The sequence below is a fragment of the Felis catus genome, chromosome B4 (genome assembly GCF_018350175.1).
Source record: "Felis catus isolate Fca126 chromosome B4, F.catus_Fca126_mat1.0, whole genome shotgun sequence".
NCBI lineage: Eukaryota > Metazoa > Chordata > Mammalia > Carnivora > Felidae > Felis > Felis catus.
Window position 1 is genome coordinate 52,767,741 of NC_058374.1, and position 24,225 is coordinate 52,791,965.

At 36.1% G+C, this 24,225-nt stretch overlaps 1 protein-coding gene across 3 annotated transcripts in view; it reads left to right on the plus strand.

Moving 5' to 3' along the window:
- AEBP2 (AE binding protein 2) overlaps nucleotides 1–24,225 on the plus strand; it is a 95,158-nt gene that overhangs the window by 14,063 nt on the left and 56,870 nt on the right. For all 3 annotated transcript variants that reach the window (XM_023256825.2, XM_023256826.2, XM_023256824.2), the window contains exons 2-3: nucleotides 8,592–8,799; nucleotides 16,767–16,874. In XM_023256825.2, coding sequence (XP_023112593.2) covers nucleotides 8,592–8,799; nucleotides 16,767–16,874 — 316 coding nt within the window. The remainder of the gene's footprint in view (nucleotides 1–8,591; nucleotides 8,800–16,766; nucleotides 16,875–24,225) is intronic.

A 24,225-nucleotide genomic window follows, 5' to 3' on the forward strand; every position in this document is an offset into this window, starting at 1 on the left:
GCTTGGCACTCTTGAATTTTAGCCTTTAATAAATTTGATTATAAGTATAGAAGAGACATAATCATTCTACTAGTAAGTGGCAATTTCATAGATGAAAGGAAAGTCACCTACCTGTTAGCCAAATAACAACCTACCCTGCACTATGATTACATTAGGAATCCCTGATGTGTGGGTATAATGTTTACCTATAATTTGGTAAATACTTTGAAACTTTATATAGTATACTTATTTCTACACAAAGCTTATTACCAATTACAAAGTTAAGCTAAGTTTATAATGCTCGATTTTACCTTGTTAAATGTAACTTATAAACCTGTAGAATTTTTGTTTCCTTTTATCTCATGCCACTTTCTTCAGTCCCTATGGAGGACCATGTTCCATTCTTTAAAAATGAGAATTATAGAATATTTGGTTTTTTTGTTTAAAAAAAATTTTTTTTAATGTTTATTTATTTTTGAGAGAGACAGAGACAGAGTGTGAACAGGGGAGGGACAGAGAGAGGGAGACACAGAATCCAAAACAGGCTCCAGGCTCTGAGCTATCAGCCCAGAGCCCAACGTGGGGCTCGAACTCACAAGCCATGAGATCGTGACCTGAGCTGAAGTCAGACACTTAACTGACTGAGCCACCCAGGCTCCCCGAATATTTGTTTTATAATAATTCAGATGGAAGCTATGAACCTAAGACTTCCTAAACATAGTTTTCATCAGAGAACAAAAATAAAACCGCCTTGTTTCTTTAGAGATTAGTGAGGTTCTTTTGTGGAACCTCAATCAAGAACTTCCAGATCCTGAAAGAATTGGTTAGATGCCTTGATCATCCTTTTTTCCTATTAAATTCTTTTTTTTTAAGATTAAAAAAAAATTTTTTTTAGTGTTTTATTTTATTATTTTTGAGACAGAGAGAGACAGAGCATGAACGGGGGAGGGTCAGAGAGAGAGGCAAACACACAATCTGAAGCAGGTTCCAGGCTCTGAGCTGTTAGCACAGGGCCCAACGCGGGGCTCGAACTCACAGACTGTGAGATCATGACCTGAGCTGAAGTCGGACACTCAACTGACTGAGCCACCCAGGCGCCCCTTAAGATTTTATTTTTGAGTAATCTCTACACCCAGTGTGGGGCTTGAACTCACAATCCCCAGATCAAGAGTCACAGGCTCCAACTGAGCCAGCCAGGCGCCCCTTGCTACTACATTCTTTAAGTTTATGGTACCTTTTATCCTTGATGTCTCTTACTCTGTATGTAATACAGCTCTATGGTTTTTTTTTTTAACTTTTTGTTTGTTTTTAATTTTTTTTAAAATAGGCTCTACACCATCAGGACCCTGAGATTATGAGTTGCATGCTCTACTGACTGAGCCAGCTAGCCGCCCGTTTTCTCACTTTTTAATGTAAAATGCCATTCATTTCATAGTTAGTAGTTTCATAATTTTAAGGACTGTTGTTGAGAACATAAACAGTCTAAACAATTTACAGATTGAATAGTGGATGAAATTTTTTCCCCAAATGAGTTTTTGTGTGGAACTCCAGTGCCTGAGACATGTTAAAATGGTATTTTATTAGTATTTAGTTTTGTATTCTCAAAAATTTTACATTAATTTATAAAGTCACTCAGAACAGTATAACTTTTTAAGTAAATTTAAATCCGAAGTAGGGTTTGTGAATGTTACAAATATATGTCAGTATTCAAACAGAATTTCCTTGTTCTATTTTGGCTGCTTAGTCTTGAAAATTTGACTTGCAGATATGGGCAGCTTGTCTTTCAGTCTCCATGTACTACACTTTAGTTCTGCTGATCAAGAGCTATGAAAGGGGATTACTAGTATGGAAATTTTGTTGGAAAAACACCATTACCTAATGATCTTAATTGTCTTTATATCACAAATGCAAAAGTGACTAGATCCTCAAACTTAAGCTATAAAATTCTTAATAATTGTCTTATGTCAGCCCTTTAATTTGTTATTAGCTCCCCAGGAGAGGAGAGCACATAATAAGTAACTGGTCTTCTTGGAAGGTGTTTAATTGGGTAAGGCATAAGGGTATGATTTACAGATCTAATTTTTTATAAATGGACATGTGGAGGCCTAAATGAAGTCTATAGTACAGACCTGCAACTTTGCTAATGAATGACATATTTATAGGAAATTCTGATGTTTTAATTTTTTTTTTGAGTGAAGAGAGTAAATTATACCTAAATTCAAATTATACACCCACATCCTTTCGGGTCTCTGTTCCTAACTTTCCTTTAAAGTTAGACATTTTAGGGGGGCACCTGGGTGGCTCATTCGGTTGAGCGTCCAACTTCGGCTCAAGTCATGATCTCGCTGTCTGTGAGTTCAAGCCCTGTGTTGGGCTCTGTGCTGACAGCTCAGAGCCTGGAGCCTGTTTCGGATTCTGTGTCTCCCTCTCTCTCTCTGCCCCTCCCCCACTCATGCTTGCTCTCTCTCTCTCTCTCTCTCTCTCTCTCTCTCTCTCAAGAATAAATAAACATTAAAAAAAATTAAAAAAAGATAAAGTTAGACATTTCAGTAGCCTTGTAATTAAGAGCGGGAGAAAGAAAAGGAACCAAAGATACCAAGGAGAATCCATAGTACAAATGAATTTCCTCACAGGTAACTGAAAAGAAGGCTCCTGATAAGGCTTCTCTACCCATTGGACCTCAGATTCAATTTCGAATTCAGGAATTAAACTCCAAATAAAATAAAAATATTCCAGCTCAGAAACCTACTCTTTCCAGTACATTTTAGAGAGTCATTTAAACTTTGCACCAGAACAGTGGTTCTTGAACATTTTACTTTAAAAAACCCCTTTGCTTTCTTAAGTATTTAGGGATATGAATTATATCTCAATAAACCTGTTAAAGTTATTAAAAAAAATTAAAGATCTTTTGTTTATGTGGGTTATATTTATCAATAAACTTATAGGATTAGAAATTAAAACCAAGAATTTTAGAAACATTAAAAATAAACCAATTATATATTTCTTTCCTTCCTTCCTTCCTTCCTTCCTTCCTTCCTTCCTTCCTTCCTTCCTTCCTTCCTTCCTTCCTTCCTTCAGCATAGGCTTCATGCGTAATGTGGGGCTTGAACTTAAGACCCTGAGACCAGTAGTTGCATGCTTTACCAACTGAGCCAGCCAGGCACCCCTACATAGTATTTTCTTAATGTAAAATAACTTTTACTGTTAAAAAAATAGAAGAGTGATGTTGTTTTATATTTAACATCTTTAATATCTGACTTTACAGCTAGTTTTTCATATCTACTTCTGCATTCAGTCTGTTGTGAATTGATTTGGTTGAACTATGTGAAGACTGGCCTCATACAGATATGTAGTTGGAAAAGGAAGGAGTTTTTTAATAACCTTTTTAGATTAATTGTGTGGCTGTTTGATTATACACCCAAACTTGACAGGTGATAGTTTTTTTTACAGTGTTTGCAATGTGGAATCTGAAACTATATCGGTGAGCTTTTCTTATTCTGTTGCATTTAGACCGTGGGCTTGTCCTCCATCTTGATAATGTAACATCCATGTATTGCTTCCTCTTTTCCTGTGTTTTGTCATTAGTAATCTGCCCTTTGCTTTTCAAAGTTGGCAACCCTGATGGCTATGGTTATGTCTACACACAAATGTTTTGCTTGACAGTAATTTGAGTTCTCAAAGAAGGGTATATTCTTACATGTGTTGGTTGGCCCTTGAGTTCCCAGAGGACATAATTTTTTTTTTAATGGTTATTTATTTTTGAGAGAGAAAGCAGAGTGTGAGCAGGGGCGGGGAGGGGCCTAGAGAGAGAGAGAGGGAGACACAGGCTCCAGGCTCTGAGCTGTCAGCACAGAGCCCAATGCGGGGCTCAAACTCACAAACCGTGAGATCATGACCTGAGCCGAAGTCGGACGCTTAACTGACTGAGCCACCCAGGTGCCCCCAGAGGAAATAATTTTCATAATAGCAATGTAGTTTACTCTAGATGGTAGAAATGGCTGGTGTGCCGGGTAGTTTCTTAAGAGGAAAAGGGTCCATGGAAAAGAGAGAAAATTTTGTTATGTTGAAAATCCTTCCTGTCCTTCCCTAAATATTGCGTGTGAATTTCTAACATCATGTGGGATTTTCTTTTTTTTTTGAAACTTATGGATTATGTGTTGTCACAGGATATGTGTGTGTGTGTGTGTGTGTGTGTGTGTGTCTGTTTTTGTGTATGCTTTAGTTTATATCATTGTGCAGTATCAGACACACACTTCATGAGACAGTCTGACCTGTCTTATTTGGGTAATAGTAAAAGATCTTTTAGTCTTGCTACTCAAAATGTTGTAGCAGTAGCATCAACAAGTAGGTGCTTATTAAAAATACAGTATGTCAAAAGAAAAATACAGTTATCTCTGGTCCTACCCCAAAATTCACTAAATTGGTATCTGCACGTAATAAGATCCCAGGTGATTGTTAGAATATTAAATTGAGAAGCACTGCATTAGATTATTGTAACTATTTGAATAGTAGGAGTGCTTTTTTCTGGCTTAAGTTTCCTTCCAAATACTAGGCTGCTTTTGTTCACATTTTACAGAATTAGTAGGTGTTCACTGGGAAGGAGAACTAAGTGAATGAAAAATGTTAATATGTAGGATCCTAGGAATATTACAGGATCAGGTGGAATGTCTTCTTCTAGTTAAGATCATCTTGTTATCTTAGTGTTACAGGAGGAAGGACACTGTTTTCTATGGGATCTATATCTAGCTCAGTGTCCTGTCAAAATAAAAAATTAACTATAACTTGTCTCTTTTGCTCTCCCACATCAGGACTGTTGCCTTTTTGTCTTAGGAGTGGAGAAAACCATAGATTCCAGCATGGATCTAGGGCCAAAAGGGATCCTTTTGGGATCCCTTTTAGGATTTGGACATCTCCTAGAATTTGCAGGAGCCTAAGAGGGGCTACGCAGCAGGACTCCATTTGGCCCTGCTAGGCTTTGGGAGGCTCTGTGGTATGCTGCACATATGTGAATGTCTCTTGAGTCTTCTAGGGCATGAGGTCTGTCCCTTACCACCTCTGCCACTGCATATGCAGCTCAGTTGCCAATGATAGACACAGTTCATATTCTTAATATCAGCATTATACTGTCTTTTTATGAGGATCTGTATCCACATGAAGGCTTGTGTTTCAGTGATACTGCACATAGACTGATTACATGATCTTCAGTGTATATGGATGTTTGCAGTTACAAGGTTCCCCTTCTATGGTAAGATTAATAAACAAAAGTACATTAAGCACTATCTAGATAGACTGTATATTGCTAGTTGGATTTATTATGAGTCTCTTGGCCTTTCTTTGTCCAATTTAAAGAAAATTGGTTTTATTTTCAACTAAGTTTGGACTTTTCCATAAAAGCAGTACAGGTATGTGGTTAAAAGTGATACAGAAAGGTATTTATAGTGAAAGTTTCTCTCCTTCTGATCCTCCATCTGCCCCTCCAAAAAAAGATGGATGATGTTTTGTGTATCCTTCAAAAGAAGTTTTGCCTTAAAAAAACAAAAAACAAAAAACAAAAGTTTTGTCTTAAGAGAACACCCATGTCTATATCTGTCTCCCTCCCCGGCCTAGGTTTGGATATGGAAATTGGAGCATTACTACCGTGTGTGTGTGTGTGTGTGTGTGTGTGTGTGTGTGTGTGTGTGTGTGTTACACTTTGCTATACCTTAGAGATTGCATTGCAATAGATCATTGAGATTAATCTCTTTTCCTAAGATGGTTTATAATTTGAGTGTGGTTGGTTGTCCACTGAAAACTATTAATATTTTATTTGCCTTTGGTGTTAATTAGTATGGTTTATAAAAGTATGAGCATTACAGTTAAAATGTTTTAAAATCTATGAAATCTAGGAAAATAGGTGATTGTTTCATGGGTTAAAGGCCTCATGAAACTTGAAATTCCTAGGGCCCAAATAAAAATAATGTATTTCTGTATAGAAAAAACGCCATAGTCACAATTTATTCCTGCAAAAAATATGACTAAGTATTCAGATAACCAAGCTTATTTGCATTTGAGAACTTAATAGAGATTACAGAAAAATTTTTTAATATCTACACCCAACGTGGGGCTCAAACTCACGACCCTGAGGTAAAGAGTTGCATGTTCTATGGATTGAACCATCCAGGTGCCCCAAGATTACAAAGTTTAGAATGAAGTTTTAAAGTTCTAATTTAGAACTTACATTGACTGGTAGATAGCCAGATGAATTTTTTTTTTTTTTAATTTTTTTTTTCAACGTTTATTTTTGGGACAGAGAGAGACAGAGCATGAACGGGGGAGGGGCAGAGAGAGAGGGAGACACAGAATCGGAAACAGGCTCCAGGCTCCGAGCCATCAGCCCAGAGCCCGACGCGGGGCTCGAACTCACGGACCGCGAGATCATGACCTGGCTGAAGTCGGACGCTTAACCGACTGCGCCACCCAGGCGCCCCGATAGCCAGATGAATTTAAGCATGTGAATATTCTTTAAAGGGGAATCAGACATTTTTCATGTCTGAAGCATCCTATTAAAAAAAAAAAAAACATTTTTGCTAGCTCTTTTTAAATGGGTGCATTGGATGTTAGACACTTTTTTTTTTTTTTAAGTTTATGTATTTATTTATTTCAAGAGAGAGCCCTAGCAGGAGAAGGGCAGAGGGAGATGGAGGATCTCAAGTCGGCTCCATGCTCAGCTTGCAGCCTGACGCGGGGCTCAAGCCCATAACCCTGGGATCACTACTTGAAATCAGGAGTCTGACGCTCAACTGATTGAGCTACCCCCAGACACAAATCATTTTTACTTTAATAAGTTAAACTTTATTTTGACTCTTACATATAAGCAAATGAAGTTGTGATTATAGATAAATGTTCTTATTTTTAGATGGTGTATGCTGAAGTGATTGTGGTTGAAGTATCACGTTTGCAACTTGCAGATGATTGAGAAAAACAAATTACATATAGCAAGTAGGACAAAATGTAAATTAAAAAAAAAATTTATTTTAAGTGATCTCTATACCCAACATGACACTTGAACTCACACCCTGAGATCAGGAGTCCCAGGCTGTACCGACTGAGCCAGCCAGGTGTCCCCAAAATGTAAATTAAGTTCAAATTTATGTAACTTTTCTGTGTCTTTGAAATTTTCTGTAGTAAAAACTTGGGAGTCGGGAAGCATACTCCTTAAAAGTTAATATAATTTTCATAATTTATTGGTACTTAGATTGCAAGCAGATAAATAAATAGCTTTTGATGGATTTAATGTGCAAACATTCTTACTGTTGAGCCCTCTGGTTGAAGCTACTTTCCTGTAGTCTCTGTTGGGAAGATACTGAAAAAAATTGTTTTAATGAATTGCTTTTAATTTTTTAAAAATTTTATTTTTATTTTTATTTTATTAAAAATTTTGTTTATTTGTGAGAGAGAGAGAGAGAGATAGAGTGTGAGCGAGTGAGGGGTAGAGAGAGGGAGACACAGAATCCGAAGCAGGCTCCAGGCTCTGGGCTGTGTCAGCACAGAGCCCAATGCAGGGCTTGAACTTTTGAACCTTAAGATCATGACCTGAGCTGAAATCGGATGCTTAACCGACTGAGCCACCCAGGCGCCCCAAAAAAGATTTTATTTTTAAGTGATCTCTACATCCAGCATGGGGCTTGAACCTACAACCCTGAGATCAAGAGTCAGATGCTCTACTGACTATGCCAGCCAGCCGTCCCCTTAAATGAATTGCTTTTGAAAGGAAGGCTTTCATTTCTTTCTTTTTTTTTTTTTTTTTTTTTTACTTTTATTTCTACTAGTATGTAATTTTCTTAGTAAATAAAAGGGTCACTAATATGTTATACTTTAGTGAATAAAAAATAAAAAAGATTGGCTTTTTCAGTCCTTTTTTTGTGGATAGAGATTAGCAAAAAAAAAAAATTGAGGTCTAGAAAAAGACATTTTATTTGGACTTTGGTAAAATTGGAGAAACTTTTTATTGCACCCAGTTTTCTCTCTTCTGCTTGTTTATTTAGAAGGGAAAATATTGCACAGTTTCCCAACTTTTTTGAGATGGAGAGAAGTAGGATATGACAGCAGTTGTATTCTTAGATTAGTGAATAGAGGAAATGATTATGGATTAACAAGTGATTTGCAGAATTGTAAACATACTCTTGGTTCTGAATTATTTATAGCTGGACACTATAACTCTATTATTTTATTGTGCTTCTCAGAACTATGTAAGGGCTGAAATTTGATGAGCTGTATGTATGGTGTGTGTGTGTGTGTGTGTGTGTGTGTGTGTGTGTGTGTGTGTGTGTGTGTGTGTTTGCTTTGCTTTCTGTAGGTTATAGTATTGAGTTCATGCCTGCCAAAAGTTACTTAAATTATCCCATATCTGGTTTTGAGGTACCAGCATTTCTTTTTTTTTTTTTTTTTTTGCCTTGATTTGCACTTTATTGCCAACTAAATGATTTCAAAGCAGTGTTGTTTTCTAATAGAAAATATGGTTTAGTATGCTTTGTATGGAGCAGAATGTCAAGTAGTAATCTTAATTAAGTATAAGATCATATTCATGTTAGTGAATTTCTAGGAATAACACAGCCTTTTTTCTTCTTTTGTAGCATAAGCAGTACTATAATGGATGTAGACAGCACAATTTCCAGTGGGCGTTCAACTCCAGCAATGATGAATGGACAAGGAAGCACTACTTCTTCAAGCAAAAATATTGCCTATAATTGTTGTTGGGACCAGTGCCAGGCTTGCTTCAACTCTAGTCCAGATCTGGCAGATCACATCCGTTCCATACATGTAGATGGTCAGCGAGGAGGGGTTGGTTTTGTCATTTCTTTTTTTCACTCCCTGTTTTCATTAGTTTTATTAATTTGTAATTGCTAGCTAGGCTTTTTTTTTTTTTTTTTAAAGTAATTTGAGATTGTTTTTACACAGGCTTTATTTTTTTCAATTTTTTTTCATTTATTTCCCACATAACTTGATAGGATCAAATGAACATATGTGTTGGATTTTAATTTGCTCTTAGAAGAGATTAGACTTTCTAAAATACAGTGTGAAGAAATTCAGTTTTCTAAAATACAACGGTAATATTAGACTTTCTACAGGATTAGTATAAACAGTTCTGTTAAATGACGGCTTGCAGTCATTATTTGTGAATGAGAATTGATCATCTTTTCCCAGGTCTTAACAGAGCTGGCTTAGATAGGAAGTTCTGGTTAGTGAGTATTGACCTATACCTTTTTAGGAATAAATTTAATTGTGTCAGTCTATATAATTTTTATTGGATAGTGATTTAAGAGCTAAGCAAATTACGTGAGTCAAAGTGTAATGGATCAAAGTATTATAATGTTACTTGCAACTTTTTTCAATTTTATCTAGGTTTGTCTTGAATAGTTAACCACACTTTAGTGCACTTTCCAGAAATTAATGTCACATTGTTAAGTACAGATAATCTTTAGGCCACATATTTCCTATCAGCTTGCCATCACTGTTGAGATCTACTGATACTAAAATGGTTTAGGATCATTATGGTTTGAGTGGGTAGCTGTTTCCAAGGTTGCATTGATAGTTAGATTGCATTGATCTTTTTTAAAAACATGCAACCATATAAGCACCTCTCACATTGTGGTATTTGTGCATTGAAATCTTTTAAGAAATCTTTGCCTTTGTCACAGTATGTTGTAATGTATCAGCAATTTTTTGATTACTGAAATTTGATAAGTAAATATTTGTCTTACTAGATTTGAATTTTGTGATGTCTAGGTAGACAACAGATAGTGTATTAAAGAAATTTGCCCATCATATGGTATTTTCACCGCTTAACCCAACCCAGCTCAGTGCTTAGGTTACTTTTGTAACAGTCTTTTTTCCCTTCTTACATATATCAGATTTTTATTGTGAGCTGTGTTAACCAAGTTGGTTTCCTAGTTATTATAGAGTTGTTTTTTGTGAGCCAGTGCTTGATATCATTCGGTATATATCACTAAGATAGTCTTTTGAGCCATGGCATGATGCTTTTTTAGTCACTTGATTTAGCAACTATATATAGGATCATGAACTATGTAGAAGGTTACTGAGCTTCGTGTAGTAGGTGTGGGAAAATCTCACATTTCTAAGTCTTAGATCTTACACATTGAGGAGTTGGTACATAGCCTTATGAGAATGTTTTCAGCTCTTTAAGGATCTACAGAAGGAATCGAGGTGCAGACTGAATCTATCATGTAGTCACGGCAGCTATATTTACCTTATGTCATAGAGCAAGGCATGAAGTCTTGGTATTTCTACAATAAGTATAAACTTGTTGAAATGACCCCCCCCCCCCCGTGTCATTTCGCAAATACTTACTCATAAAATTACTTTATTAAAAATAGGATGCTCTGGCTAATTTTAAGCTTAATGCTGTTTTGACCACAGAAAGGAGGCCTGATCTTTGAAGGACATTAATTGCTAAACTACAAATATTAGAGAATAGAGAAAATACACTCAGATTATTTTTACATATCAGTCATTGGCCCATAGATCAAGCTTTCAGTCTGTATACCGATGAATGAATGAAACTTTGAAAACTATGTACAACTATGTAACAGGAAATCTTGATCTGGTTTTGTGCTTAAAATAGAGTGGATGTTGGTTGGGACATCTTTTTTTTTTTTTTTTTTTTAATGGCCTCTTTGAAGGGAACTTTAAAAAAATAAGCGTTTTTAAGTGTAGAGTTCATTGACGTTAAGTACGTTTATATTGTTGTACAACCATCATCACTGTCTATCTCCAGAATTGTTTAATATATCAAACTGACATCTGTACCCATTCAACAATAATTCCCCATTCCTCCCTTTCCTCAGCACCCCAGTTCTACTTTCTGTCTTCATGACTTTGTTCTAGGTACCTCATACACCTGGAAAACAGCTGATTTTCATAACATAATTTTTGTTTAGATTTCTTATCTCTTCTTTCTACCCCAAGTGTTAAACTGTCTTAATGGAACAGAAGCAAATGAGGAAAAAATTGGTAACTCTAGAGGACTTTATGCTTCTACTTACTAAAAGTTGACGTTTTTTTTTTTTTTGTTTTTTTTTTTTTAATTTTTTTTTTCAACGTTTATTTATTTTTGGGACAGAGAGAGACAGAGCATGAACGGGGGAGGGGCAGAGAGAGAGGGAGACACAGAATCGGAAACAGGCTCCAGGCTCTGAGCCATCAGCCCAGAGCCTGACGCGGGGCTCGAACTCCCGGACCGCGAGATCGTGACCTGGCTGAAGTCGGACGCTTAACCGACTGCGCCACCCAGGCGCCCCTAAAAGTTGACGGTTTTATTGGAGTAGTATGTTAGCAAGATCTGAATACTATATTAATTCCTGTTCTTTTTCTCATCCCACTCTAATCTTCACCCTGGGAAAACAAAACCATCATATAATAGCTTAGAAACTTCTCTCTCCCCCCATCCCCCCTTTAAGCTTTTTATATTTCCATGTCACATGGACTTTAATTATATTTGGAGGCTGAAATTGGGTAGAGTTTGGGTCTTCATTGACCTTTTCATATATCAAAGTGGGTAGATTCTTCTATTTCAAAAGTTAAGCTAACCACTTAAACACCAGATTGTGAGTGTACCTTTTTTTTTTTAATTTTTAAAAAATACCTTTTTAAAAAAATGTTTATTATTTTTGAGAGAGAGACAACATGAGTGGGGGAGGGGCAGAGAGAGAGGGAGACAGAATCCGAAGCAGGCTCTAGGGTCCTAGCTGTTAGCACAGAGCCTGATGCGGGGTTCAAACTCACGAACTGCAAGATCATGACCTGAGCTGAAGTCGTATGCTTAACTGACTGAGCCACATCCACATAGCTGCCCCAATTTTCTTTTCTTTTCTTTTCTCTTTTCTTCTCTTCTGTTTTCTTTCTTTCTTTCTTTCTTTTTCTTCTTTCTTTCTTTCTTTCTTTCTTTCTTTCTTTCTTTCTTTCTTTCTTTCTTTCTTGTTTATTTTTGAGAGAGAGTGTGCGTGAGTGAATATGCCTTTTAAGGAAGACTCATGAAAGTACTTTTTCCTATTTAAAATACTAAAAGAGGCAAAACATTTTTTAACTTTTTTTCATTAGGTATAATAGAATCGGGTTCTGGGGTCATACTTCTGTGCATGATTGGATTTCAAAAACTAGAATGAGGTATTTTATTAATCACATTTCAAATCCCAGTGTCCTATTCATATACACTGAAGTCTTGGTAAGCAGGAAACTTTGTCTTCTAGGATTTCTGTGGTTTAGTAACATCCATTAGTGTTGTGTTCTTTCCGTCTTAACTATTTCTTACTAAAAAAAAAAAACAGATTTGCCAGAAAGAAACCTGTTTGTGTTTCTTGATGCACGAGTTATTTTACACGTGTCATTTTATTAAGTTCATTTTTGTGTATGTTCTTTGGTGTGTTTGAGGGCAGAGGGCCTGAAGGAGATTTTGGGGAAGGGACGGTAGGGTATTATTCAAAGGCTTGAATAAGATCAGTTACCTTTATATGTTACATAAAATGACACTCAGGGTTAAATTGGAATGAGACTAGAAAGTGAAATCAATCTTAGGAGGTCACTTTGAGTTTTGATTGCCTATCTGATAGCTCCTAAAACATGCATGAAATTGGTCATAGATTTTGTAATAAAGGAAAAATACTTAATTCTTGTAATTTGAGTGTTCTATTAAATATTTTTGTCCTCTGTTTTATTAAATTTGTCCTCTGTTCTTTTAACAGAGAAAATTGAAAATGTTCATTTAATGTGGCTAAAAATAATAGGATATAAAATGATAGCTGTTGTTTTAGATCTTGGAAGAACAAACTGATTAGAAACAATAATTACATGTAAAAAATACTTTATTTCTCTTTTGTTCGCATTTTGTAAAAGAGTGAGCTGGGTTTTTTCTAAGTAATATTAAAGCTTGGGGTGCCTGGTAGCTCAGTCAGTTAAGCATCCGACTTTGGCTTAAGTCATGACCTCACAGTTCATGGGTTCAAGCCTCGCGTTGGGCTCTGTGCTGATAGCTTGGAGCCCAGACCCTCTTCACATTCTATGTCTCCCTTTTTCTCTGCCCCCCACCCTCAAAAATAAAATAAAACATTAAACAAAAAAAGAAATGAAAGTTTAAGGGATCCATAAAAATCATCCAATCCCTTCCTGACTTTAGATGGTATTATCTCTTGCTTTATACAAAATCTTTTTGTATCATTTTACTGCAAAAGGAATCTAATTCCTTAGTAAAGCCAGCCCCTCCCCCCACTCCTGCATGTAAATTATATTGCCTTTTGGCTCTATTTAGAATATATTTGGCTGATTTTAATTTACCTTACTACTAACTGAATTTTCCTTATGCATACTTAGATTCTGTCAGGTTACATTGCATTTTTTTTTTTGCAGTAGATTTTACAATTTACTTACAGAAAATTTTAATGGATCATTTGCACTTTAGTGTGAAATGTTAGTGACCAGATAAGTACAAGTATCTTTATACTGTCACACAAACTGTCAAAGGTGTAGGCCATGAATAAATTCAGAAAAATACGTTGCTGCATTTGGTCAAAGAAATTGATGAAAGTGAAGAACACTTAGCACTACTCTTGGTTCTCAGGTTTGTACCAGTCTTTTCCATTTTGGGCATCTTGGAGGAGTTGCCTTAAAGTTGACAGTTTGAATGAGTGAGGATTTCTGAAGGACTTCTCAACAGAAAGCCCAAACCTATAAAATTGAAATTTTAGACCTCTACATCTTTAGTTGGGTCATTGTAAATTTGAAGATTCTTTGGTAGTCCAAAAATATTCTGATTTAATTTAGTTTAATTTAATTTAATTTAATTTAATTTAATTTAATTTAATTTAATTTAGTTTTGTTTGAGAGAGAGCCAGGGAGGGATGGGGGTTGGGGGAGAAGGAGGGGAGAGAGGGAGAGGGAGAAAGAAAGAAAGAGAATCCAAAACAGGCTACACGCCCAGCATGGAGCCTGATGTGGGTATCCCTGAGTTGAAATCGGAGTCGATCGCTTAACTGACCAAGCCACCCAGCCACCTCCACAAATATTCTTTTAATAACTGTGTGTTTTGATTTGATTTTTAAAGATAGTTTGGCAGAAAGATTTATTTGGTGGCAGTTATTTTGAAAAGGGGCCTCCAGTGTCTAATATAAACCCAATTTTTCTGTTAAATAGTTTAGAGTATCATCTTGCATTTTCATTGTATTTTGGAGTTAGCAAATGTGTGCTCGTAGTGTCTGTTTGATGAGAAAGGAAATAGACGCTTAAAGAAATGATTCTTCCAAGATTACAAAGCTGCAAAGTATGAAAGCTCTGTATACAATTCAGGTCATTTACTTTGTGCTATTTTTGTTACATCTAATAACCTAATATAAGTCTGTCTATTATGAGAGACTAGACTATGTACCTATGTGCCTCAGTATTCTGATTAGTATAGCTAGATCTTCATTTTTTTTTTTTAGAACTTAATTCATCTTAAGGTATTATAGAGGAAGCATGATAGATTTTATGCTTGAATAATTCCTTTCACATTTGGATTAGATTCCTGTGGTGTTTGGTTTTCAGAGTTAATTTTTACAATGAAGAAGTTTCTAAAAATTGATTATGAGAATGTTTTTCATATATTGTGCATCTAAAAACTCTCAAGTTTGAAGAAAGACCCTTCTGTCAGATTTTAACTCTTTATCAAAGGGTGTCCTAACATAGATTAGGGAAAGAAATTCAGCTTTTAACAGTTTTGTGATTTTTGTGGATCCATGGTGTGGAGTTTTAGTGCCTGTTTTGTCTTTGTGAAAGTTTAGTGCTTCCTCTCCCCCTCTCTCCAAACCCCAAAATTATTTTCTAAATATTTCACCCCAGTGTAGCTAAATATAGTTAGCTTTGGTCTCTTTACACTTACTTCCATTTCCTATAAAATTCATTAGGTTGAAGGTTATGGTTTTTCTTTGAACCTGAAGGTGTTGCTCTAATAGTGTTACTAGACATTATTTCATCTAGAGTCTGGACCATAACTACTCATCTTGAAGGCTATTATCTGGTGGAATTACAGTCTGCCATTGTCTCCGTATTTGTGTTTATTTCTAGGAAAAAAAAATTGCTAGCCAGAGATTGTTGTTTCTTTCACATATAGTGGTTGGCTAATGTAAGGGGCAGTGTTTGAATATTTATCTTCTTGTTTCTTTGAGAGTAACTCAGCACAGAGGTTACTTAAGAGTTAAGACAACAGAATTCTTCACTGTTTTAAAAATTATTACATAAATGATGGTAGATTTGTTTCCAGTTACTTTAATGCATCTCTCTTTATGTGGTATGGATTGTGAGAGAATTTTAAATCAATCTCTGATTCCTATTTATTGCTTGAACATTTAAGACTCAGAGTTGTCAGGAAGTTGATAGATAGCACTACTGATTATCTGCATGTGATTATTAAACATTATTGAATTAATTTCCACAACACAATTCATGTAGTTTTGAAAACATTTTTTCCTTTTTTTGGATTCATTTTAAAAAGTAGCTTTGAATTCTGGGAACTTGTGGAATCATTTTATAAACACAAACTAGGGTCAAGGATTTTAAATATGAAGGAGGAAATGTTTTGATTTCTATGTCTGTTTAATTAAAAGAAATGAGCCAATCTATAGAGGAATCAGGATACATGATAACTCTATAAACAGTCATATCAAACAGCAATAGCAGTATTGCCTTGTTATACCTATCTAATATAAAATGACTTTGGTTTTGAGTAAAAATTCAGTTATTTTAGACTGTTGATTTTTCTAGGCTTTAAAAAAAGTTTATTTTAAACTGTTTAATGATGCTTCATTTTTGCATGTATCTTCATTCTATTCTACATGTAGTATGTTACAGTCTTGAAAGTATGGCTCTGTTTATAATTACTCTTCCCTTAGAAAAGAACAGAGCTTATATATAAGTGGCTCTTTGAAGGCTATAACTACAGTGGATTCAGACTTCTTTTACTGGTGTTGGGAAGCAATTTTAAATGTTCAGTTTGATAGAAATACAATCAGTTAGAAACTTGATATGTTGCTAGTAAGAAGATTATCGATAAAGATTAGATTGTTAGTTGTTAGACTGGTATTTTCCAAACCCAATGATACTCAATTACCTGAATCCAAGAATGTGGATCTGTTATAATAAACAGCTTATGCCCATTGCTTTTACAACTGTATTAATTTAACATTTTGTATTAGATTTTGTTTCATAAGATAATGGGAAATAATTTTTAAAGAATAGAACAGTATAAAAATAAGTATTAGCATGCATATGAGAATAAGGAATCTAGAGCAGAAAATTTTAACTTAGTAATTTAATTACTATACTCATTTTCTGACCTTCATCTTCAGAGATTAATATTTGAGTATTTTGATTTATTTTCATTATTTCTTTATACCGTTATATTTTCCTGTTATAAATAATACATGTTAGTTCCCTCATGCAGTAAATACAAAATAATGGTGTATAGTTCTGGTTCCAAGGGTATATTGTTAATATTTTGAATTTTGCCTTCTGAGTGACACTTTGGGATTGGTTTTTCAGTCCCCATTGAGGGAATTGGACAGCAGCCTTAAGGGGAAAGGGTTGACACTGTGCTTTTCATACTGGAAGTTCAGAAGTTTAACTATGTTAAGCATTTTGATTGACTTCTACATTAATGGCTCTTTCTGTCAGTTAAAGACTTGCAGCATGTTCATTTGAACTTACAAGGAATAAAACTCTGTTGAAATAAGTGATGAAAATTATTATGGCTCTTCTTTTAACAGGTATTTGTTTGCTTATGGAAAGGTTGTAAAGTATATAACACTCCATCAACCAGTCAGAGTTGGTTACAGAGGCATATGCTGACACACAGTGGAGACAAACCTTTTAAGGTAAGTAAGTATATGTGAGTTGTTTTTAACTTTTAGTTGATGTATTTCTTTAAAAATTTTTTTTTGAACATTTATTTGTTATTGAAGGACAGAGAGAGTCAGAGCGTGAGCAGGGGAGGGGCAGAGGGAGAGGGAGACACAGAATCTGAAGCAGGTTCCAGGCTCTGAGCTGTCAGCACAGAGCCCGACGTGGGGCTTGAACTCGCAAACTGCGAGTTCGTAACCTGAGCCAAAGTCAGACGCTTAACCGACTGAGCCACCCAGGTGCCCCTGGTTGATATATTTCTTAATGGGCATATTTTTGCTCTTCTAGCAATGTTTAAAAATATTTCTGTAGATACATGGAATTTAAAAAAGCGATGGAGGTAAAGATAATTTAATTCAATTTGTAAAATTTGGAGAACAGAAAAAAGTCACTGTGGAGGGTGGATTGAGAATAGCTAATGGGCAGACCTGTTTGAATGCATGTCTTTAAAATTGGTGGCTTTTAATACCTTGTGATGTGTGTTTTCACTGCTATAGGTTTCAGCCTTTTTATTAGCAAACAACACTGATTATTAATAATTCCAAAAAGTGAAATTGTACAACGTTAAGGGAATTGATTGCTTTCACTCAGGTTTGAGGTCATGGTACTGAGTTTAGTTGTAAATTACTGTGTCAAATAGATGTATTCTGAAAAATTGTATGAAGAACCAGTTCTGTAAAAACCGTTTTTCCATTTATCTTCATTAAAAATTAAACAAAATATTTTGGTTTGTAATTATGGAAAGCATATACCATAGAGGTTAAAAGTTTGTATTTAGAAAACTTTAATAGCTGTTAAACCCATAATTTACTGGTATGTAAATACCGTGCCAGAAACTTCCCTTGGGTTTCATTAGAGAAGGAGGTAATTCTTATGGAGCTGCTTTTTAAAAAATTAGTTTATTTTGAAAAGACAATCTTTAACAAGTTAAAAAAATTTTTTTAAAAAATTTTTAATGTTTAATTTTGAGAGAGAGAGAGAGAGAGAGAGAGAGAGAGAGAGAGACAGTGCCAGCAGGGGAGGGGCAGAGAGAGGAGACACAGAATCAGAAGCAGGCTTCAGGCTTTAAGCTGTCAGCACAGACCCCAATGCGAGGCTCAAACTCAGGCACCATGAGATTATGAGCTGAGCTAATGTCAGACTCTCAACCAACTGGGCCACCAGGCACCCAAGTTAAAAAAATTTTTAAGGAAATTATTTATGTAGAGAAATCTTGCTCCCTTTTCTTCTTTCCTTCTTCCCCCTTCCTCAGATATGTAACCACTGTTACTAGTTTCTAGTGAATTCTAGTATTTCTTTATGAACCAATATATGTAGTTCCATTCTTCTTTCTTACACAAAATCCAGTAAACTATATACTGTCTGTACTTTATTTCTAACTATTTTTTTTAAATGTTTGTTGGTTGGTTGGTTGGTTGATTGATTTTGAGAGAGAGAGAGAGAGCGTGCACAAGCAGGGGAGGGTCAGACAGAGAATCCCAAGCAGTCTCTACACTGTCAGTGCAGAGCTGTATGCAGGGCTCAAACTCAGAAACCGCGAGATCATGACCTGAGCCGAAATTAAGTCGGATGCTTAACCGACTGAGCTATCCAGATACCCCTGTAATTTTTTTTTTTTAATGATTTTATTTTTAAGTAATCTCCATACCCAGTGTGGGACTCAAACTCAAATCTCTGAAATCAGAAGTTGCATGCTCTACTGACTGTGCCAGCCAGGCACCCCATATACCTTATTATTTTTTTCTTTAATCAACCTTTTATTTTAGAGCAGTTTTAGATATACAGTAATATTACAAGGATTATAAAGTTCCCTTATACCCTATGCCAAGTTTCTCCCACTGTTAACCTCTTTCTTGCATGTATGTGTACCTTGCTTTTTAAACTTACTGTATTCTAGAGATCTTTCTATATTTGCTCCTAGAGAGGATTCTTTCAGTTTATTTAACCAAATTTGTATAGACACTTGGGTTATTTCTAGTCTTTGGCTATTATAAATAGTGCTGCAGTGATAAATCTTGGAACATACGTGTCATTTTGTACATGTGTAAATATATATGGAGGAAGAATTCCCCGAAGTGACATGAGTGGGTGGATCAAAGGCTATATAAGCATTGATGATTTTGATAAATCTTGCCAAATTGCCCTCCTTAGGGTTTGTGTCCTCATCATCATTGTTAGAACGTCTGCCTTCTCAGTAGCTGTGCTAAGATAAGAAGGTGTTCTCAAACTTTTGGATTTTTGCCAATCTAATAGATTAGAAATTCCATTGTTGTGTAGGTTTTTTTCTTGTTTTCATCCTAATGTAGTTTTAATTTGCTTCTGTTTCATTATGAGGAAGTTTGGGTATCCTTTTTTTCTTTTTCTTTTTTCTTTTTTTAATGTTTATTTTTGAGAGAAACAGAGGATGAAGAGGATAGTGGCAAAGAGAGAGGGTGACACAGAATGCGAAGCAGGCTCCAGGCTCTGAGCTGTCAGCACAGAGCCCGATATGGGGCTCGAACCCACTAGCTGTGAGATCATGACCTGAGATGAAGTCAGATGCTTAACCGACTGAGTCACCCAGGCGCCCCTGGTTATCTATTCTTATGTTTAACTATTCGGGTTTATTTTTCTTTCTTTTTAATTTTGTCTATTTACTTTAAAAAAGTTTTTTAATTTTTATTAAGCAAGCTCTGCGCCCCTGGTTATCTATTCTTATGTTTATTCGGGTTTATTTTTCTTTCTTTTTAATTTTGTCTATTTACTTTAACATTTTTTTCTAATTTTTATTAAGCAAGCTCTGTGCCCAGCATGGGGCTTGAACTCATGATACTGAGGTCAAGAGTCTAATGCTCTACTGACTGAGGCAGCCAGGAGCCCCTCTTTATTCTTTTTTAAATAAATGATCTCATTGACCTTTCTGTTGGCATGTGGGTCCTATAACTTTAACACCCTAGTCTTTCTTGGGGTCTTACTATAGATCCTACCCCTGGTATGTTCTGGAAGTGTATGATCTGGGACAGTTTTTAAACTTCCCATTAAGATGTAGCTAGTAAGAATAGTTACCTCATAGAGCCATACAGTATGTATCCAATAAACATAAGAGATTATTGTTGTTAAAGTGAAAGAATCATTTACTTTTTTACTGTATTTCTATATGTTTTTCTTTAAGGCAGCAATCCTCCTGGTTGATTGTGATGTGCAGATTGATTTCAAAGCCTGTCAAATGCTTTTTTTCTCCCAGATCCTCCTTTTAGAAACTGTAGAAGATTCCCATTGGAGAGGGGGAATGAAGTTGTCTTTAAAAGATAAAAGTTGGGGCGCCTGGGTGGCTCAGTTAAGTGTCTGACTTTGGCTCAGGTCATGATCTTGCTGTTCGTGAGTTCAAGCCCCACCTCAGGCTCTGTGCTGACAGCTCAGAGCCTGGAGCTTGCTTCAGACTCTGTGTCTCCTTCTCCCTCTACCCCTCCCACCACGTATACTTTTCTCTCTCTCCCTCAAAATAAATAAACATTTAAAAAAAAGAAAAAGACAGAAGTTAAGGAGTATGAATTAGTGAGGCATTGTTCTGTAAGTCATAGGAATCATTTAAATTCAGAAAGCATTTATTGATATCTATAGTACATGGCAGTGTGCTAGGCACTTTGGAAGCAAGGTAAATAAGATCTAAATTTAAGTAATGAAATGTTTTATGTGTTTTAATAGTGACGTATGAAAGGTTCTATGGAAACTTAGATTAGGTATCAATTAAATACTATAATAGGGACTGTGGAGGAATAGTAGAAGGTAAGTGGGAGTCAGCTATAGAAAGAAGGTCATGAGATGATGTTTGAGGTGAGTCTCTTTTTTTTTTAAAGTTTTTACTTATAATGTATAATAAAGTGTCTTAAGTATACTTAAGTGTTCAACAGTGTAAAGATATGTTTTATATGTGTGTATGTACCTGTGATGTATGCACCTGTGTGACCACCACCCTGATGAAAAATATTTTTTAGTAAAATAGAATTTCTTTAATGACCCTTTCCAATCTATTCTTCTCCTGTCCTCTGTTTTTCCCCGCAGGCCATATTATGATTTCTGTCATCTGGTTTAGTTCTGGCTGTACCAGTTTATTTATTTACATTTTAAATGGTTATTTATTTTTGAGAGAGAGAGGGAGGTGGAGAATCCCAAGCAGGTGCTACACTGCCAGTGAGGAGCCTGACACAGGACTTGATCCCATGAACCATGAGATCACAACCTGAGCCAAGATCAAGAGAAGGATGCTCAACCGACTGAGCTACACAGGCACCCCAGAATAGGGCATTTTTAGCTTTGGAAATGACAAACTCTTCTCCAAATTGGTCATATTATTTACATTTCCACCAGCAGTGACTTAGAGTTTTTAGTTGCTCTATCTTATATTATCAAATGTCTTTTAATTTTAGCCATTCTGGGGGATATATAAGTGGTATCTCATTTTTGCTTTCATTTTTTTTTCCCCAGTGAATAATGATGAGCACATTTTCATGTGCTTATGGCTATTTGAATTTCCTGTTTTGGGGAAGTGCCTATTTGAACCCATAAACCATGAGATCATGACTTCAGCCAAAGTCAGATGGCTTAAGTGACTGAGCCACCCAGGCGCCCCTATTGTATAAATTTTTATATATTTTGGATATAAGTTCTTTGTCAGTTATATGCACATCCCTTCTGTGTTTGGTTTCCTAATGGGATCTTTTGAAAAAGTTTTAAATTTCAACGAAATCTAATTTATCAGCTTTTTTTTTTCAATATATGAAGTTTATTGTCAAATTGGTTTCCATACAACACCCAGTGCTCATCCCAAAAGGTGCCCTCCTCAATACCCATCACCCTCCCTCCCCTCCCTCCCACCCCCCATCAACCCTCAGTTTGTTCTCAGTTTTTAAGAGTCTCTTCTGCTTTGGCTCTCTCCCACTCTAACCTCCTTTTTTTTTTTTTTTTTTTCCTTTTTCCTTTCCCTCCCCTATGGGTTTCTGTTAAGTTTCTCAGGATCCACATAAGAGTGAAACCATATGGTATCTGTCTTTCTCTGTATGGCTCATTTCACTTAGCATAATACTCTCCAGTTCCATCCACGTTGCTACAAAAGGCCATATTTCATTCTTTCTCATTGCCACGTAGTACTCCATTGTGTATGTAAACCACAATTTCTTTATCCATTCATCAGTTGATGGACATTTAGGCTCTTTCCATAATTCGGCTACTGTTGAGACTGCTGCTATAAACATTGGGGTACAAGTGCCCCTATGCATCAGTACTCCTGTATCCCTTGGGTAAATTCCTAGCAGTGCTACTGCTGGGTCATAGGGTAGGTCTATTTTTAATTTTTTGAGGAACCTCCACACTGTTTTCCAGAGCGGCTGCACCAATTTGCCTTCCCACCAACAGTGCAAGAGGGTTCCCGTTTCTCCACATCCTCTCCAGCATCTGTAGTCTCCTGATTTGTTCATTTTGGCCACTCTCACTGGCATGAGGTGATATCTGAGTGTGGTTTTGATTTGTATTTCCCTGATGAGGAGCGACATTGAGCATCTTTTCATGTGCCTGTTGGCCATCCGGATGTCTTCTTTAGAGAAGTGTCTGTTCATGTTTTCTGCCCATTTCTTCACTGGATTATTTGTTTTTCGGGTGTGGAGTTTGGTGAGCTCTTTATAGATTTTGGATACTAGCCCTTTGTCCGATAAGTCATTTGCAAATATCTTTTCCCATTCCGTTGGTTGCCTTTTAGTTTTGTTGGTTGTTTCCTTTGCAGTGCAGAAGCTTTTTATCTTCATAAGGTCCCAGTAGTTCATTTTTGCTTTTAATTCCCTTGCCTTTGGGGATGTGTCAAGTAAGAGATTGCTACGGCTGAGGTCAGAGAGGTCTTTTCCTGCTTTCTGCTCTAGGGTTTTGATGGTTTCGTGTCTCACATTCAGGTCCTTTATCCATTTTGAGTTTATTTTTGTGAATGGTGTGAGAAAGTGGTCTAGTTTCAGCCTTCTGCATGTTGCTGTCCAGTTCTCCCAGCACCATTTGTTAAAGAGACTGTCTTTTTTCCATTGGATGTTCTTTCCTGCTTTGTCAAAGATTAGTTGGCCATATGTTTGTGGGTCTAGTTCTGGGGTTTCTATTCTATTCCATTGGTCTATGTGTCTGTTTTTGTGCCAATACCATGCTGTCTTGATGATGACAGCTTTGTAGTAGAGGCTAAAGTCTGGGATTGTGATGCCTCCTGCTTTGGTCGTCTTCTTCAAAATTCCTTTGGCTATTCGGGGCCTTTTGTGGTTCCATATGAATTTTAGGATTGCTTGTTCTAGTTTCGAGAAGAATGCTGGTGCAATTTTGATTGGGATTGCATTGAATGATTCGATAGCTTTGGGTAGTATTGACATTTTGACAATATTTATTCTTCCAACCCATGAGCACGGAATGTTTTTGCATTTCTTTGTATCTTCTTCAATTTCCTTCATAAGCTTTCTATAGTTTTCAGCATACAGATCTGAAATAATCTATATTTCAGATAGATTTCAGAATAAATCTATTCCTAGGTATTCCTAGGTATTTTATTCCCAGGTATTTATTCCTAGGTATTTATTCCTAGGTATTTTATGTTTCTTGGTGCAATTGTGAATGGGATCAGTTTCTTTATTTGTCTTTCTGTTGCTTCATTATTAGTGTATAAGAATGCAACTGATTTTTGTACGTTGATTTTGTATCCTGCAACTTTGCTAAATTCATGTATCAGTTCTAGCAGACTTCTGGTGGAGTCTATCGGATTTTCCATGTATAATATCATGTCATCTGCAAAAGTGAAAGCTTGACTTCATCTTTGCCAATTTTGATGCCTTTGATTTCCTTTTGTTGTCTGATTGCTGATGCTAGAACTTCCAGCACTATGTTAAACAGCAGCGGTGAGAGTGGACATCCCTGTCGTGTTCCTGATCTCAGGGAGAAAGCTCTCAGTTTTTCCCCGTTGAGGATGATGTTAGCTGTGGGCTTTTCATAAATGGCTTTTATGATCTTTAAGTATGTTCCTTCTATCCCGACTTTCTCGAGGGTTTTTATTAAGAAAGGTTGCTGAATTTTGTCAAAGGCCTTTCTGCATCGATTGACAGGATTATATGGTTCTTTTCTTTTCTTTTACTAATGTGATGTATCACGTTGATTGATTTGCGAATGTTGAACCAGCCCTGCATCCCAGAAATGAATCCCACTTGATCATGGTGAATAATTCTTTTTATATGCTGTTGAATTTGATTTGCTAGTATCTTATTGAGAATTTTTGTATCCATATTCATCAGGGATATTGGCCTGTAGTTCTCTAGCTTTTATTTTTTATAGTTA